General features: G+C 41.4%; 3 protein-coding genes across 11 annotated transcripts in view; 2 read left to right on the forward strand and 1 right to left on the reverse strand.

The window, feature by feature from the left end:
- FAM114A1 (family with sequence similarity 114 member A1) overlaps positions 1–3,731 on the reverse strand; it is a 37,053-nt gene extending 33,322 nt beyond the window's left edge. For 3 of the 9 annotated variants that reach the window (XM_035554237.2, XM_035554252.2, XM_035554208.2), the window contains exons 1-2: positions 3,622–3,729; positions 942–1,291 (exon numbers count right to left, since the gene is read on the reverse strand). In XM_035554237.2, the coding sequence (XP_035410130.1) occupies positions 942–1,283 (342 nt within the window). In that variant the 5' untranslated portion in view covers positions 1,284–1,291; positions 3,622–3,729. Of the gene's footprint in view, positions 1–941; positions 1,292–3,598 lie in introns of all 9 variants that reach the window. The other 6 variants (XM_035554230.2, XM_035554246.2, XM_050710666.1 and 3 more) reach the window with 6 other exon arrangements.
- Positions 3,732–4,184: 453 nt separating this feature from the next.
- On the forward strand, positions 4,185–8,577 carry LOC118251702 (toll-like receptor 1). The gene is made up of 3 exons (XM_035554188.2): positions 4,185–4,433; positions 4,945–5,045; positions 6,480–8,577. Exon 3 carries the CDS (start codon positions 6,538–6,540, stop codon positions 8,497–8,499), a length of 1,962 nt encoding a protein of 653 aa, XP_035410081.1. The 5' UTR covers positions 4,185–4,433; positions 4,945–5,045; positions 6,480–6,537; the 3' UTR covers positions 8,500–8,577.
- Positions 8,578–14,621: 6,044 nt separating this feature from the next.
- LOC118251701 (toll-like receptor 1) lies at positions 14,622–17,078 on the forward strand. Its single transcript, XM_035554172.1, has one exon. The coding sequence runs from the start codon at positions 14,622–14,624 to the stop codon at positions 17,076–17,078; it is 2,457 nt and encodes an 818-aa protein (XP_035410065.1).
- The last annotated feature ends 916 nt before the right edge of the window (positions 17,079–17,994 follow it).

The following is a 17,994-nucleotide window of genomic DNA, read 5'->3' on the forward strand; positions in this document are numbered from 1 at the left end:
TAGATGTGCACAGGGAATTCCTAACAACTGTGTTCAATCAAAACACAGCCAGAAGAGGCGCTGCCCACCTTTTTCCATTAACATGTGGAATTGAGCAACTATCACTACTCCATATTTAAATCATATTAAGGAACTGTTGTCTCAATTGCATGTAACTTATTGCCTCTGCACAATTAACTCATGAACAAAAGCTGAAGTATCCCAAGCAGCTCTGCACTGTGCACTGTATACATCCCCTGTAACGTCTTGGAGGCAGGGCCCTGTTACTGGTAGACGGACTAAACAAATGCATTTGAACCTTTTCCAATTTGTGGATACCTGAAAATGTTCCAGCGGAGATATAAATATCTTTAGCTATGTCATCATGTGCATTGAATGTCATGTAGACTGTAAAAAAAGCACTTTTTTAATGAACTTCTTACAATTGCTCAGGACTCCCAGAGGTTGGAGGATCACACATCAAACAATACTGGCCTAGAATGAAGACTGCCAGTTTCAGTGAATCTTGTGAAAGATGGATTATTTTTGTGAGGCTAATGTCTTGAAAATTGGAAAGCACAAGTCTCAGTGCTGCATATGCAGCTTAAGTTCGGTCCTCTTCCAGGTTTGTTCTGTGAACTGAATGAAGCAGACTTGTACAGAAAACCAGATAAATTATAAGAGTATTCAAAATGGACTAGATTCTTAGTAAGACAAGCTCTGGCATAGTTTAATTGCAACCAAGCTAGAGAGACCAAATTAATATCACCCTGTGAAGAGAAATTCAACTGTTCCTAGTTTCCAAAGGCTTGGTGCTGCAGTCTAACTGACTTTATTCCCATGCAGGTTCTCTGTATGTCACTCCTTGGGTTTTTGTAAAAAGCAGTATACAAATTTTACAAAACTCTGTTCTTACAGAGCAGGGAGGGGAGAACATTTATGGAAATGAAAATATTACTCACCGGACTGCTTTGTTCAGGTGGTGTTTCTTCAGACTCAGATTCTGCATCAAGGCTTACAGTCTCATTGCACTCAGTGGGCATGTCTTCAGCCAGCTCTCCATTGGAAGGCAGATTTTCAGCTATGTTTTCAGTCAAAGGATTTTCATTAATAAATACATCTCCTTTCTGTCCATTACTGGCACTCTGAGCAGCCTGTCCATGTTCCTCATGTGAAGATGCAGGCAAGATCTCAGCCTCCACAAGGTCTGGTACTGACTCGTGAGGCAATACATCATTGCTGGGCATTTCCACTACTTCAGGTTTTTCTTCAGGTGGGATGCCATCACCTAAGTCTTCAGACATTTTCAATTCTGAATACAGAAAATAAATTAGTCTTTTTAGATGAATAATCATATAATATGGAGTGTTTCCCAAAAGCTATTGCTGAAAAAAACCATAGCCTTGATGTAAGGTCTCCTGAAGCACGGAGCCCTGTGGTACATACAGAATGCTGGCCCTGACACGATTATACTTTGAATACTCTATTCACCTTGCAGGACTGCACTCTAGTACAAAGAGCGGCATTATTCTTTTGTTTTCCAAAATATTGCTTGTTGAGTGAGAAAGGATATTCATTTGCCTGGAGAAGTCAACTATAAGAGCTTCCACATGGTTAATTCCTATGTTCCTTATTACGTGTATAGATGGGATACTGGAAAATGTGATAATCTGAGCTGCAATGGCTCTAGAACATAATGGCCAAGCAGTTCTTGCTCCTATTTTCATCACCTTCACTTACACATGTTCCTATCATCTTCTGACTGATAGAGAGAAAGATGCCAAGGAGCTGAAAAAAGCACCAGTAATATTAACGTATTGGAGATGGGTTGTAATTTGAAAACACAACAGGCCATGGTCCCTGCAGCCAATTCATAGATAGGAAACATTTGCTGCTCACATAGAGTCTGTACTGCTTATCTCAAAGGCTTACTGTTTGGGTAACACTTCTCACCTGTTCCCAAAATGTCAGGGATCAGTTCTGGAATTAAGCTGTGTGATTAAACTTCAATTCTGAAGCCAAGGTAAGCTTGCATGAGGTACAGTTATTGATATATTTCCAAGCATTCTCCACAACATTGTAGTCATTGCACTAAGGACCCACACAGAGAAAGAAATGGCCACGGAGCAAGCTCTGCAGCTGATTAAGAAGCGGCACTGGCAGAGGCCAAGAGCACTGGACTTCAGTAGCGATTACTACTATTTACTTGTTGACAACAACAGTATGCCTGGCACTGTACTTGAAAGACAAACCTTGACAGAGAGCTGTCATTGCAAGGTCTTGTCTACATGCAGAGCTGAGTGGCAGAAAATAAACTCAAGCAACCATGTCTGCTGATGCTGTCTTTTCACTGACTCCATTTGAACTAAAAACAGTCCAGAACTTCGTACCTGTTAGAATGACTAAGGTTCTAAAAGGGACTGGCAAACAAGAAAAGAGGATGAAAAACAGAATATAACTGGGATTAGTAAGACACCTGCCTGTCAAGCATGTACTTATACTAGTACCTTTTATTAAAGTCTGTAGAATCATGTACAGCTGTGGCCTTAGCAGCCTGTTTATCTAATTTGAATTAGAGCAGCTGTTTGAACAGTACCGAGAATAGCATTTAGGATCAGTGAACAAGAGGCATAAATAAATAAACACTTGATGCCACTTATATTACTTTAGCTTACGAGGTAACTTAATTATCTTTAGCAAATATGCATTTACAAGTCAGAATGTTTACATTTGCTACAAACATTTGAAGTTTTCTATTACGAATACAGCAAATACCATAAAATAATGTAGGCAAATATTGCTATAATTTTACAGTACTCTGTGTGATGGGTAACATCACCTAAAGAAAATGCTTCTACTTGTGTCAGTTACAACGATCCTCTGCTAAACCCAGTAAAACCTGTAGATACATGTATCACAGTTTTGCACTGGGATTGGATCTGAACGATCAAATACCCAACACCAGTACAAATTTTAAAGGCTCACATGTGCACACGGATAGTGGCATGACTGGCTCATCTCTGGGGACCGCTGCGGTCCCTGCAAGTCCTTTGCTAAGCCTGCTTTTGGGGACTCGAACATCTAACAGCAAACTCCCCAAATCAGTCAGAAATCAAGAAGCCGTCCACTCGTGCTTAACCCTGGGGCAAGGCGTCGCTGCGGGCTGTATCGACGTGACATGACCGCGACAGCTCTGTCGTGAGGGAGCCCCTCTCCCCTGACGGATGCAGAAGAAGGCGTCGAGGCCAGAGGCGACCACCAGCCCCTCAGGCTCCGCGGCACCTCTGAGGTGCGGTGGCCGCCCACGGAGTTTCATCCCGCCCCGAAAGCGCCTGGCGCCGCCTCACTCAGGGATAACTTGATAACTTTTTTTTGTTTGTTTTTGTCCCCCGGGGAAAATCCCCGGCGACACCGCCCTCCCTCCCGGGGTCGCTTTTCTCCCAGCTGCCACCTGCCCCCGCGGGCAGGGCGAGGCAGGAGCAGTCGCTCCCTCAAACCCGCAGCTTCCCCCTTCTTCTTCCTCTTTTTTTTTTTTTTTCTTCTCCTGGTCTAATCCCCTCCGGGCTTGAGTTGTTAGTGAGGAGCCCGCAGAAAAGTGTCAGTGAAAAACAAAACAAACCAAGAAATCGCCGTGCTCCTTACCGCTCAGCAGTCCCCTTACCGGCGCGCCCCCTGCTCCTTCCCCGCCCCGCCACGTCGACAGCAGCGGGGGGAGGAGGAAGCGATGGCCGGGCGGCCGCGGGCCGGCCGTGCTGTGCCGGGCCGGGCCGCTGGGAGGAGGGAGGGCTCTTCCATCAGTCCTTCTCCCTCACGTCCCTCCGAGGCAGCTGCGTGTTGCGCCCGGGACTGCGGGCAACCGGCCGCGCCGGCAGCACTGCCCCGCCGCGGGGAGAGTCGCCCCGGCTGCCATTACCGCCCCTCACGGCCCCACTCGCCTCAGGAGGCAGAAAGGGGCTGAAATATGCGGCTGTAGGATTACACAGCAGGGAGTTAGCCTTTCAGGTGACACCTCGCACCTTGGCTGCATTTCCAGGAAATGCAGCCGAGAGTAACTGGGAGGTGCGTACGCAAACTTCCAGTAAGTGCCTGCAGTGCTGCCCGCAGCCCTGTGAGGAGCCGTGGTTTGGCTCTTGGCAAACAGCTTGCGGTTCTGGTCACAGTCGGATCCCTCACGCCTTTTCCTCTTTTTGCTGCTTCGTTTTCAGGCAAAGCATACCCTTTTGCAGTTCCGAGATTTGTTGCAGCATCATTTCTGTCACCAGACTTCCTTTGCTGAAGAAAAAAATTTACTGTTGGCACGGGAAGCATAACAAAACTTACGAATCACTGAGGAGAGCTGCTTATAGGAGGTCATGAAGTAAAACCTCAGTTCTCAGAAGCATGCCTCACAAACGAGGATAAAGCTACGTGACTTAGCACTTACTGAGCAAAATGCTCTGAAGTTTCCCATTAAGGTAGGTGATAGCAGAACAAATGTTTGTATTGCTAAATAATAAGCTTATTTTTAGGCGTTTCAATGAGAATTTAAGTATCAGGGCATGCTGGTAGTTCTGGTGTCTTTTAGGTTAATTTATTAATGTGTAGATGTATTTATTGAGAACTCTCAAGAAGTCCTAAGGATTCACCTGTTCTTTTTAATGGAGCTTGTGGAAGAGTAAAGGCATTGTCTTTGTAGGAATCATAATAGATGGAGCTCAATAGTTGGGGGTTCATTTTTCCTTGTCGTGACTGGTAATTTTGACTATAAAATAGATCTTACAGTAATTAATCAGTATTGTAATAGGAAGTTGCTACTCAAGGATGAAAGAACATTGTAAATGTGTGTGTATGTCTGTCTGTGAGATAGGAGGTTGTATGAGTTTCCTGAGTTCCTAAATGGCTTCACTGAATTTAGCACTTGTATTTACTATTTTCTTTCACTTTCACTTTTCAGTAATTAATTTTGCTTGTATTTTCTCACTGCAGAAATGTTACAAATGGTTTTGGAACAGAAAAATTAGTACAGAAGATGAGCAATAAATGAACGCTTCTACTCACCTTGGATTTCACTGAAGTCTGTTACCACTGTAAGTTGAGTGCCATCATCTTCCTAAAGGGTTCTTGATAGGTTTCAGAAAAAAATAATGATTGCCTTTTAGTAAATAGATAAATATATTTTTAAAAAAAAAGGAAGGAAACAACTTCATTATATGACTTAATTTGGCTACTTTTGTCAAGACATTTGGGGAATATATTCATCTTCAAGTAAGTGATTGCACTAGAGTGGTAAATGAGGACTAATGGCATGCAGTCTATGGTAAAATGCTTCTTTTGCTTTTTAACATATGCCTAATCTTTATAATATTTAGGCAGAACAGGAGAACTCAGACTATGCCAGTGGCCAGTGTACTGTCATTTAATTAAAGAGATACCAATAACAGGCTCTAATTTATGGCAGTTTTTACACGTTAATTAAATGCGCATCTGATTCTGTATTCAGTAGAGTTATGCCTGTGTTATATTCAGGTAGTTAAACTGCTATAATCTAAAACAAGAGTGAACATTTGATAGAAGCAAGGGCTTACTTTAAGATTTTACCTCTTCAGTCAGGAACAGACAATAGTATGGCTTGTATGCGACAACGGTACAAAGTGTCACTTGCAAACTAGATGTGAATTCCCTTGTCTATAGTGACAGAAACAAAGAATCATAGAGCACCACCATAAGGCTTATCAGCATGACAGTGGAGAATATGAATTGCCCATGTTCTGTTTTGTGCTCTCTCTCCTATCTTTCCCTTTCTTTTTTGGATAATTTGTTTTCATATGCAGCTGAGAAATGAAGTATGATGTACAGAATAAGCTTTAAAGTGAAAAAGTAATTTTTAAGATTATTTCCTCTGATTCCTGAATCACTGAAATGTTAATACATGATAGTATGCTAAACCAGAAAGATAGATTAGTTCCACTGGAGTTAGTTCCATATTTAGACCTCAGCTAAGATGGAATTTCTGACCAGCGTTGTACAGAAGTAAAGAGAGACTGGTTTATGTCTTTGCCAAGACAATAACCCAAGTGTTTGGCATTCAATACTGAAGGTGCTGCTCTGTTTTAATTCAAAAATAAAATAAAATAAAACACCTTACCCAGTGTTTTCGTCATGTCCACTATTTAACCTAATCAAAACGCTGCTGTGGAACAGGAGAGAGATATGGTTCCTGTTTTTTTTCCCCTGATTATCCTATCATAAAGCATGAAAATGCACCATCAAATAATAATTAAATAATGAAGGAATGTCTTAATTAAATAATAAAATTATTTAATAAAATTAAATACACTTATTTAAATAATAAAATTAAATAAATAATTCAGGAATGCCTCTCCTGAATGATAATAGGTTTATAATAATTGCTTTCTGAGTCAAAGGGAGAGGCAGAAAATTTGAACCTTTAAAAAGTTGTTCTATGATGGCTGTTGGATATACACTTAATGATATGATCTGTTTTTTTGTTGTTGTTACAGGATTAGAATAAAGATGGGTGTATAAATATTGAACATCTGCAAGGAGCCATAAACCAATATGACAAAGAATATGAGATATCTCGGAAACTTTTTTGTTTATGAGTGTCTGTTTGTATTAACTTTTTGGAGCAATATCAGCCTGTCTGTGGAAAATGAACTCTTTACATCTGTTTCTAATAATTTTCCAGAAGGTGGTTCTGACAAAAGCATCATGAGCCTTCCACTGTTGTATAAAAATCGTCAGCGGTCCAAAGTTGATTACAATTGGGTTATAATAGAAAATACTACCGAAAGCCTGTCATTGTCACAAATCACAAATGGCAATGTAAAAAAATTAATAACTTTATTGTCTGATTTCAGAAAAGGCTCCAGGCTACAAAATCTGACACTGACAAATGTGTCAGTGGACTGGAATATTTTTCTTGAACTTCTTCAGACTGTATGGCACTCATCCATTGAATATTTCAATATCAACAACTTTACGCAATTGTCGGACATTGAATATTATAACTTCAGGTATTCGGGTACTTCCATGAAAGCACTGGCATTGAAGAACATCCTAGTCACAGATCTATACTTTTCACAGGATGACCTGTACCAGATATTTGCAAACATGAACATTGAAGCCTTGACAGTAGCAGAATCAGAGATGATACATATGCTATGTCCTTTGGTTGACAGTCCCTTTAGATACATAAATTTTATAAACAATGATTTAACAGATCTGCTTTTTCAAAACTGTGATAAATTAATTCAACTGGAGACATTTATCTTGCAGAAGAATAAATTTGAGAGCCTTTCCAAGGTGAGCTCCATGACAAGGCATATGAAATCACTGAGGTATCTGGACATGAGTAGCAACTTGCTGCGTAACGATGGAGCCGAGGAGCACTGCCAATGGACCGAGTCTCTGATGGAGCTGGACCTGTCCTCAAATCAGTTGACAGAGTCGGTGTTTGGGTGCTTGCCAGTCAATGTCAACAAACTGGACCTACAAAACAACCAGATCGCCAGCGTCCCCCAGGGGATTGCTGAGCTGAAGTCCTTGAAAGAGCTGAACCTGGCGTCGAACAGGCTGGCTGACCTGCCGGGGTGCGGTGGCTTTTCGGCCCTGGAGTTCCTGAATATGGAGATGAACTCGATCCTCACCCCTTCTGCCGACTTCTTTGAGAGCTGCCAGAGGGTGCGGGAGCTGGAAGCCGGGCACAATCCGTTCAAGTGCTCCTGTGAACTGCAGGCCTTCATGCGTCTTGAGAGGCAGTCTGGGGGGAAGCTGTCCGGCTGGCCGGAGGCGTACGTGTGCGAGTACCCAGAGGACCTGAGGGGAACGCAGCTGAAGGACTTCCACTTGACTGAGCTCGCTTGCAACACGACCCTGTTGCTGGTGACAGCTCTGCTGCTGACGCTGGTGCTGGTGGGGGTGGTGGCCTTTCTGTGCATCTACCTGGACGTGCCGTGGTACGTGCGCATGCTGTGGCAGTGGACGCAGACGAAGCGCAGAGCTTGGCACGAGTGCCCCGAGCAGCGGGAAACCGTCCTGCAGTTCCACGCTTTCATTTCCTACAGCGAGCGCGATTCCGTGTGGGTGAAGAACGAGCTGATCCCGAACCTGGAGAAGGGGGAGGGCAGCGTGCAGCTGTGCCAGCACGAGAGAAACTTTGTTCCCGGCAAGAGCATTGTGGAGAATATCATAAACTGCATAGACAAGAGCTACAAGTCAATCTTTGTGTTGTCTCCCAACTTTGTGCAGAGCGAGTGGTGTCACTACGAGCTGTACTTTGCCCATCACAAGTTGTTTAATGAGAACTGCAACAGCTTAATCCTGATTTTGCTGGAGCCAATTCCTCCGTATATTATCCCCGCGAGGTACCACAAGCTGAAGGCTCTCATGGCAAAAAGAACGTACCTGGAGTGGCCGAAGGAGAGGAGCAAGCATGCCCTTTTCTGGGCTAACCTGAGGGCAGCTATTAATATTAACCTGCCAGTGGCTGAGGGGCAGAGGTGTGGAGAAAGAGATTAAGAACCTTTCTAATGCAGTTTTTTTCTTTTCTTTTTCTTTTTTTTTTTTGATGAACCAATAAATACTTTATGATTTCTATTTGTTGTCAATATATTTCACTTTTTGTTATAGAACGCTATTTCTACAGAATTGTCTATGCTGCTTTACTAGAGGAAAAATTTAGCCTAGTTTACTGGAAATCACTTGAGATTGACACAAAGATATAACCTCAATGTTTATTTTTTTTAAACTGTGCTTGAAATATTGTAGTAAATATTTCTCAGTGAAATAAAATCTGGAGCACTTGGTATAGTCCTGTGAAGAGGGACTGAATTGCTGGTGCCTTCAGAGATCTACATTACATCTTGGTCATAGGACCTCTGTTAAAATTAGGTTGCAAGAAAGAAAATTATGTATCCTGAGATGTCTAGAAGTCCAGAATTTGAGAGTATTAGTGGGTTAAGTTTCAGATTGAAGAACATAAAGCATGGGACCCAGATACAGAACTCTGTGAATATCCTGTGCAAGGGAACAGGCATGGCTGTGACAGAACCGGACTGAGTGGGGAAGGAAGGGGGATTTTATTCTTAAAGAGAAAAAAAGGATGAGCTACTTTGCCTTTTGGTGTTTGTAGCTTGGCGCTGCTCTGGATGAGTGGATCGAGCGCACCCTCACTGAGCTCCCAGACAACACCAAGCTGGGCGGCAGCGTCGATCTGCCTGAGGGTAGGAGGGTTCTACAAGGGATCTGGACAGGCTGGGCCCATGGGCCACATCCAGTTGCATGACTGCGGAAAGGATTGTCCTCTTGTATGCAGCACCGGTGAGACTGCATCTCAAGCAGGGTGTTTGGTTTTGGGCCCATCACTACAAGAAGGACATGGAGTTGCTTGAGTCCCCATCCCTGGAGGTACTTAAGAGGTGTGTGGACGTGGCATTTAGGGACGTGCTTTAGTGATGGGACTCCGTGGTGAGGTTGATGGTTGGACTTGGTGATCTTGAAGGTCTTTTCCAACCTAGATGATTCTACGATTTCATGATTCTAAGCAGCTGTCAATTTCAGCTGAAATAGTATCTTTTGCAGCACAGCTATGAGCTTCTGATCAGAAAGGCAATAACCAGTCAGAGGCTGAAAAGATTTGCCAAGTCTTGGGACAACTGGTAAGACCTCTATTCACGAAGTCAGAAGGACAAGCTACATTTACGTTATGTGCCAGATAATTGACAAAACAGCTACACATGCTGTGAATTACTGCATCCAGTTTCTCAGATTCCCCAGCAGAGATTTCTCAAGAGATATATCAGGATATTCCAAACAATTATTTTAGCCTCTGCCATACTCTGAACACTTTATATTAAACCAGTTTTAGTCCAAGAAGGATTTTTTCCCAGACATGGGGCCATGTGTTAGCCTCACATCCCGTGTCAGCCTCTTTTCTGGCACTTGTATCGGCACATTCTGGCAGGTAGCTCCCAAGTGTCAAAAAAGGGTGTATGTAAATATATTCTGATGTCAGATACCATATCAGCATATTCCTGGCATTTGACTAGTCATCTCAGTGACTAGCAGGAATGCTATTTCACATGCAGAACAGTATCAACATACAAAACTGATAATGTGGGAGTTAACCACCCTCCAAAACCTAGAAAATGTGCAGGATGAAGTGAAAGCACACACACACATACATATATATTTATGTAGTGTGTAGCATAAAGGAAACCAAACTATGACAGAATGGAAGTCACAACACACACAGGGGTTGCCTTGCTGAGAGCTCAGCTCTTTTTTAGCTTTAGAAATGCTACAAAGCATCATCATTGAAGCTCATTTATATAACACTATAACACTCATTTGCACTCACTGCTCAGTCAAGAGGTATTGATAAGCCAGTAACTGAGAAAGTTGTGTGCTCTGCAAGGTGGCTCTGTGTCACGGGGAACAGTTTGATTTCCATGCTTTGATCCTGGTGTCTGTCTTTGCCCAAGCAAAATAGGTTTAGGCATTAAATGTGGTAAATCTTTGCTCAGTTTAACTTGTGGTGGCATTTAGCATTCATTTTGCCTACTTGACCCACGGGAGTAAGTTGTGACAACGAAAGAGCTGCCATTGAAGTTAAGGTCCTCTATATGACCAAACACTGACCTAGCAACTTGCAACTTCTGATAACTGTTAACTTCTTGTAAGTGCTTGGATGAGTCTAACTGCTGTGGCTGTTTTAACTCAATGTTTTGCCCATGTAAGTTCCCTTTAGCAGTTCCTACTGGGGACATCCTTCGATCCTTCAGGACAGTGCTGGTCCTAAATAACTTCTGATACTCAGCTGAGTGTAGCTGCAGTTCCTCCCTAGGTAAGTAAACAGAATATATAGGCAGACGTGTGAGATATACGTGGAGGAAGGGCTGTTTGTGAAAGTAAGTGCTCATTGGTAGAATAAGCTACAAAAAACAACCAACCAAAAAAAAAAACAAAAAAAACACTTAACCAAAACCAAAACCAAAACCGACCCCCCCCAAAATACAGCAGTATAAGCTTAAAAAATGGAACAAGGTATCTGCATGAGTACAGATATGTTCAGGACAGAAGGGATGGTATTTACCTGCTACATTCAGGATGCTTGAACAGGTACACACTGCTTTTTAGTTTTTGCTATCATGCAAAATGGCTTAATCAGTAAACTGAAACCACCCTCAAACAAACTTTTGCTGAATGGGTTAGTAAAAATAACATTGTGCAACGTCCCTAATGAATTAACAGAGGTATTTAGGAGTGTCAGTTTCATTTTCACTAGTTCCAAATTTTCTTTATGGTACAACTGTACAAAACTGTATTTTATGCAGTACAAAACTGTATTCTGAATGTACTTTAATGTCTCCTAAAGAAGGGTGGTAGGGAAATTAAACATATTCTAAATAAAGGTGTGGGTACTTTTCCTTTTGACAACCCTGTGTGCACTGGAGTCAGTTCTGAAGAAAGCTGATGGTGTATTTGATTTTGTCAAGACAGCAAAGATTTTTCAGTAGTTATAGTGGAAGGAAAACTGCCATTGTTCTGTCAACAAGTGCCTGAGTCTATTCATTTTCATGGATTAATGCTCCCCAATGGGAACTTCTCCTTTAACATGAAGAAAAAACAATATCAGCTGACAATCAGACAGAAGCATTCATGATCCCCAGACTTGTCTAGGGTCACAGGTGTCTCAACCTGTAATGAGTTACTCAGATCCACTGCATTGAGGAAAGCAGAATGGTTTGCTGTCAGGTTTCAGCAACACTAACTCACTCATCAGTCTCACATTGAAACCCAGAAATTTTCTTCCAGAAAAGCAAAAAGTTTACATTCTTTGCAAAATTGGAAAGGCAAAAGAAAAGATTTAGAAGAAGCTAATGCAAGCTTCAAATGTATCTGGCACAACTAGTTAGAATAAATTGCCATACTTCTCAGCTTTTTGTAGCTGAATACATTCTTGCCTTCAAGTCTCCTCCAAGGTGCTGTTTCATGGTGGGGAGTAAGCTTTAAATGGAGTCCAGAGTCATCCAAGATGCCCCAGTCTGCTTATACGTGAAGGATTCATTATGTATGTCATGAATTTAATCTTAAAGTTCATTAGGATAAAATGAACCCTTGTTCATTTATTTATCTCGGCTTCTTTCTTCCTTGCTGATTAACCTTACTGAAGCATGTTGTGTTAGTTTGGAGGCTCATGGGAGTGAGATGTTGGTTTTGGTTATTTACATCTGCCTCTGAAGTGCACTGACTCTCTGCTCTGTTGATTTGTTCACTAGGCTCATGCTCCTGTTCAAAACTTTAATTGAATGACTGCGTTATTGGATGCCTTCATTCCCAGATTGCCCTCTATGGCTTTATTCTTCATGGCTGCTCTGCAGCTTTCATATCATAGAAAATACTATCTCTAGATTTATTTTTTTTCCATTTTTTTAAATTAAATTACAATGTGGGATTTCCCTGATTTAACCATCCAAGACATATCTAGTGTAAAGATGACCGACCTGTAAATGTTTTGAATTGCATCAGTTTGCCCCACTACTAGATTTCGAGTCTGTTAATGTGCTACATTAATTAATCTGCTTGTTGGGGAAACTAGCTCAGGAGGGTAGATCTCTGCAAGAGATTTTGATACGAAGAGAAGTTGGCTGTGAAAGTTCTGCTTCCTGTTTTCTGTGCGTGCAAAAGAGGAGATGCAGTTGATGAACTTCCAGAACATCTGTGTAGCCATCAGAAACAGACATGAAATTAGAAATGCAGAGTTATTTAAATGTTCTTGCTTTTGGGGAACATTTTGTACTGCAGATAGGTTTATTTCTTCCTAAACCATACAGTTAGGTAAATATTGCAGAAGTAAATGTACTTTGAGTTTGGACTGTTAAAAATTTCCTTTCATTGTGTTGTTAATATCTGCATTGCAGGGAAATGTAATTCTTTATTGGAATTCTGTAGTCTACAGGTAAAAAACTGTTCTTCCTACTTCCTGACACAGTAGTTAAGGAATTAACATCTTGTATGAGATTCTCCAGCTTGAAGATTACATGTGCTTGAAAATCCATCTTGAGGTTGTTAACGGAGTATGCAGAAGTCTTATGCTGGTCCTTCACTTGGAGATGAATTCAATGCACAAAAGGTGGGTAATATTTGCTGCTTTATTTACATTTGAGAATTTTTGTTATGGGTGTTTTGGAGTCCATCAGATCTCAGGTGTTGTCTTTCTTCACCAGGGGAAGATATTCTGGCATTTTGAAATTTTAGTGGAAATGCTTATTTGTATGTTGAATTTCAACACAGGAGAAAGGAAAAAAAATGGAAATTTTCATTCTCAACCAACTCGAATTTAATACTATTGTACAATGGTGTTGGATGGGTTACTGCTGATCCTTAATATTGCTTCGCTATACAGATCTGCTCTATTCTTTGAGTTTGGCACACTTCAGTGCTCTACAGGGTGGATTGTCCCTTGCACTGTACAGTGTAGTGTGTATAGTAAACTAAAATTCATCTGGCAATAGAGCATGGACCAGAGAGTGTTGTCTTCTTTTTTTTTTTTTCTTTTTTTTTTGGCCCTTCAGGAAAAAAAGTCTTGCTTTGTTCCTGACTTCCCATCTCCCCAGAGTTTATTTGATTCAAGAGTTTTTTTGTCAGCCTGAGCTCTGAAGAACAGGGTCAGCTACTCTTTAAAGTAATCTTGGTTCTTCTTGCGAGTGATACTGTACTTTGACCAACCATCTCAGCTTCATTTAGGATCTGTTTTGTGCTCGGATTGCCTAGTACAACTTTCTGAAAGACAGAATTTGACTTCTCAGTTTGATTCTCCAGAAGTAGGTTTATACTTTAATGGTTCATTCCTTTATTGCTCTTAGTGATGTTAATTACACGTATTTTTGCTTTACTTATTTGGAAGAAAACTTGATTAAGCTTGGTAGAAGATTTAGAAGGGAAAGGAAAGAGTTTTGATATCGGGCAATCAAATTACTAGGGACTAACACGTGTTATCACCCAGAACTGACAAAAAAATAGGCTTTTATTTTTTATTAACAAAGGATTACACAGAGGAATATCCCCCACTGCCCAATTCCCCCACCCCCACAATCAGCAGAGGAAAAAAAAATGGGGCTCTTTGTCTTCTAAAAGAATTGGTGAGTCATTCATACATCTGGTTGCCAGTCTGTTGTGTCTATGTTGTCTTGTCTTGATAATGCAATAGTACTGCCTAGAGCATGCTTTTTCATGGTAGAGCCGGTGCCGTTCTGAGTCTATGTAGGCTGTCGATAGGCTCAACCATTTAGTCGTTCTGCTTTTTGATCTCTGGAACCAGATTCATCATCCCTCACCATTTCTAGGGAGGTTCTTTGTCAAGTTGGCAACTACGGGATAATTTGGAAAATGTAGGAAATTTCTTATGACACTTAGAATATCTTAGAGTCTTTTAAAGTGTTAAGTGTTTTCTTTCAGATTTGGGTACTGCTACTTCATATAGGTTCTCCAGTTATGCTGGAGAACCTATTCATCAAATTCAGAAAATTCCATGTGTTTTCTTTTCACAGGGTTGGACTTCTCACTGAGACATATTGAACAGAAAACAGAGATATGCTTCTGCGTTTCTCTAAAGAACCAAGATAATTCTAGAAGGCATAATGGGATCCCTTACAAGTATCTATGTCTTTGCTTGTGTCTTTACACTCACACTTTGGAATAATATCCATCCAACTGTGGAAAATGAATTCATTGCAAACTATTCAAGCCTTTTGCTAACTGATGTTCCAAAAAACATTCCACTCCGTACTCATGTATTAGATTTATCACATAATAGGATCTCTGAGCTTAGTATCTCTGAATTTATTTCTCTTTCTGACCTTCAAGTATTAAATCTGTCTCATAATCTAATTACAGAGCTTGACTTTAATGTCTTCATTTTTAATCAAGATTTAGAATACTTAGATTTATCTCATAATAACATTTGGAAAGTTTATTGTCAAATGCTTGCATGTCTTAGACATTTAGATCTTTCTTTCAATAATTTTACTGTCTTGCCCATCTGTCAGGAATTTGGGACCATGTTTCATTTGGAATACCTAGGATTAAGTGCCATGATGATACGAAGGTCAGACTTCAGACACATCACACATTTACAGCTGAACACTCTCTTCCTTACCTTAGAAAACTTTTCTCTGTATGAGCCTCAGAGTCTGACAGCCTTAAATACAAAGAGCCTTCACATTATTTTTTCAGCAAACCAAAACTTCAATTTTTCCCTCTTGTATGATGGGATGAGCACTTCAGAAAACCTAAAAATTGTTAACATAAGATATACCTTGAGCTACAAAGATTTCCCCTCTCCTTCTTTAAAACTTCTGAAGAAAATCAAGACAACAGCTCTGATGCTTGACACTGTGGACTTAGAATGGCCTATCATTTTGCAAATTTTCCTGCTTATTTGGTATTCACCCGTGGAGAATCTGACTGTGAGAAATTTGACTTTTCGGGGACCAATAGGAGTGTTGACTGCATACAAATTTGTACCCTTCTTAAGCTCTCTGGAACAAGTAATCTCTTTGGATGTCTCCATGAAAGCGCTAACTTTGGAGCAAGTTCGTAATAAGGTTTATTATTTCAACCAGGAGATTCTATACAGAGATTTTTCAGAGATGAATATTGCCAATTTGACAATATATGATGCATACATGCCACACATGCTTTGTCCAGAGAGAGCAAGCTCATTTCAATATTTAAATTTTTCTCGCAATGCCCTGACAGATGAATTGTTCCAGAATTGTAGTACTCTGGCAGATTTGAAATTACTTATTTTGAAGAGGAATAAATTTGAGAGCCTTTCCAAGGTGAGCTCCATGACAAGGCATATGAAATCACTGAGGTATCTGGACATGAGTAGCAACTTGCTGCGTAACGATGGAGCCGAAGAGCACTGCCAATGGACCGAGTCTCTGATGGAGCTGGACCTGTCCTCAAATCAGTTGACAGAGTCGGTGTTTGGGTGCTTGCCAGTCAATGTCAACAAACTGGACCTACAAAACAACCAGATCGCCAGCGTCCCCCAGGGGATTGCTGAGCTGAAGTCCTTGAAAGAGCTGAACCTGGCGTCGAACAGGCTGGCTGACCTGCCGGGGTGCGGTGGCTTTTCGGCCCTGGAGTTCCTGAATATGGAGATGAACTCGATCCTCACCCCTTCTGCCGACTTCTTTGAGAGCTGCCAGAGGGTGCGGGAGCTGGAAGCCGGGCACAATCCGTTCAAGTGCTCCTGTGAACTGCAGGCCTTCATGCGTCTTGAGAGGCAGTCTGGGGGGAAGCTGTCCGGCTGGCCGGAGGCGTACGTGTGCGAGTACCCAGAGGACCTGAGGGGAACGCAGCTGAAGGACTTCCACTTGACTGAGCTCGCTTGCAACACGACCCTGTTGCTGGTGACAGCTCTGCTGCTGACGCTGGTGCTGGTGGGGGTGGTGGCCTTTCTGTGCATCTACCTGGACGTGCCGTGGTACGTGCGCATGCTGTGGCAGTGGACGCAGACGAAGCGCAGAGCTTGGCACGAGTGCCCCGAGCAGCGGGAAACCGTCCTGCAGTTCCACGCCTTCATTTCCTACAGCGAGCGCGATTCCGTGTGGGTGAAGAACGAGCTGATCCCGAACCTGGAGAAGGGGGAGGGCAGCGTGCAGCTGTGCCAGCACGAGAGAAACTTTGTTCCCGGCAAGAGCATTGTGGAGAATATCATAAACTGCATAGACAAGAGCTACAAGTCAATCTTTGTGTTGTCTCCCAACTTTGTGCAGAGCGAGTGGTGTCACTACGAGCTGTACTTTGCCCATCACAAGTTGTTTAGTGAGAACTGCAACAGCTTAATCCTGATTTTGCTGGAGCCGATCCCTCAGTATATTATCCCCGCGAGGTACCACAAGCTGAAGGCTCTCATGGCAAAGAGAACGTACCTGGAGTGGCCGAAGGAGAGGAGCAAGCGTGCCCTTTTCTGGGCTAACCTGAGGGCAGCTATTAATATTAACCTGCCAAAGTCATTTGAAGCAAATGAGGAGGAGAATGATGTTATTTCTACTGGTAGTATAACTCAGCCTCTGATTAAGTGACTTGACTGTCCTGCATTAAGTTGCGTTAATGAATGTTTAATATCTTTTAAAAATATTTTGAGTTTGTAGCAAAATGTAGTTGTGAAGCATATGGAAATTGCTACTGCTTATTTTAGTTGTGAAAGTAGTCAGAAATTTTCTGTTATTTCCCCATCATTGACTAGAGAACGAGAAAGGAATTTTCCTAGTTATTACACTTTTTGTAGGCTTGTGTTGCATTTTTTTGGATGTTTCCCATTGAATCTAGATATATTTGAAAGTAACAAAGGTAGTGATTAGTTCAATACCATCGGGATTGTAAAGTCATGTACTTAATCTTTGTTCTGACAAGAATGTTTTGGATTTGAGATGGTAGGGGTCTGCTTCCTAAGGTTTAATTAAATAATACAAACAAGAAAAAAACTCTTGTTTAAATCAGTTTCTGTACACTAGTATAACAGTGGGTACAGTATCCCTACACCTTCAGACCTCACTGCAACTTATTCCAAGCCTGTTTTCACTTCTGGGAAATCTTTCCCTTGATCACAGACAGAGACTGTCCTGGGTAAAAGCTGGAAGTTGGAGCCATTTATCCGTGTTTAATATCATTCTTACTTTGCTGTACCATACATTGCCGCTTGCATAGATTTACCCATCAAGCAATCGTTTCATAGAATTTGCTATTGGTTATCTTCAAAATAATAGCTAATATCTGAATTTATGATTTTTATTGTATTATATTATTACTGTTTCTGCTGTGCTCATATCAAGCTGTATTGAGCTGCTTGTTTTCAGAAGTACAGTTATATATAAGTACTTCAGTAATATATTCTCTTATTATGAACTCTTTCAACTGTAAGGGTAAAAACAAAAAAGATGTCTCAATCTACTACAATTTCATTTAAAAAAAAAAATCTCTCAGTTGCACCACTGTAAT

The sequence above is a fragment of the Cygnus atratus genome, chromosome 4 (assembly GCF_013377495.2).
Source record: "Cygnus atratus isolate AKBS03 ecotype Queensland, Australia chromosome 4, CAtr_DNAZoo_HiC_assembly, whole genome shotgun sequence".
In the NCBI taxonomy this organism is placed as follows: Eukaryota; Metazoa; Chordata; class Aves; order Anseriformes; family Anatidae; genus Cygnus; species Cygnus atratus.

What these genes read in the sequence shown, in the direction of transcription:
- LOC118251702 (XM_035554188.2), top strand. Translation starts at nt 6,538, where the DNA reads ATGACAAAGAATATGAGATATCTCGGAAACTTTTTTGTTTATGAGTGT.
- LOC118251701 (XM_035554172.1), top strand. Translation starts at nt 14,622, where the DNA reads ATGGGATCCCTTACAAGTATCTATGTCTTTGCTTGTGTCTTTACACTC.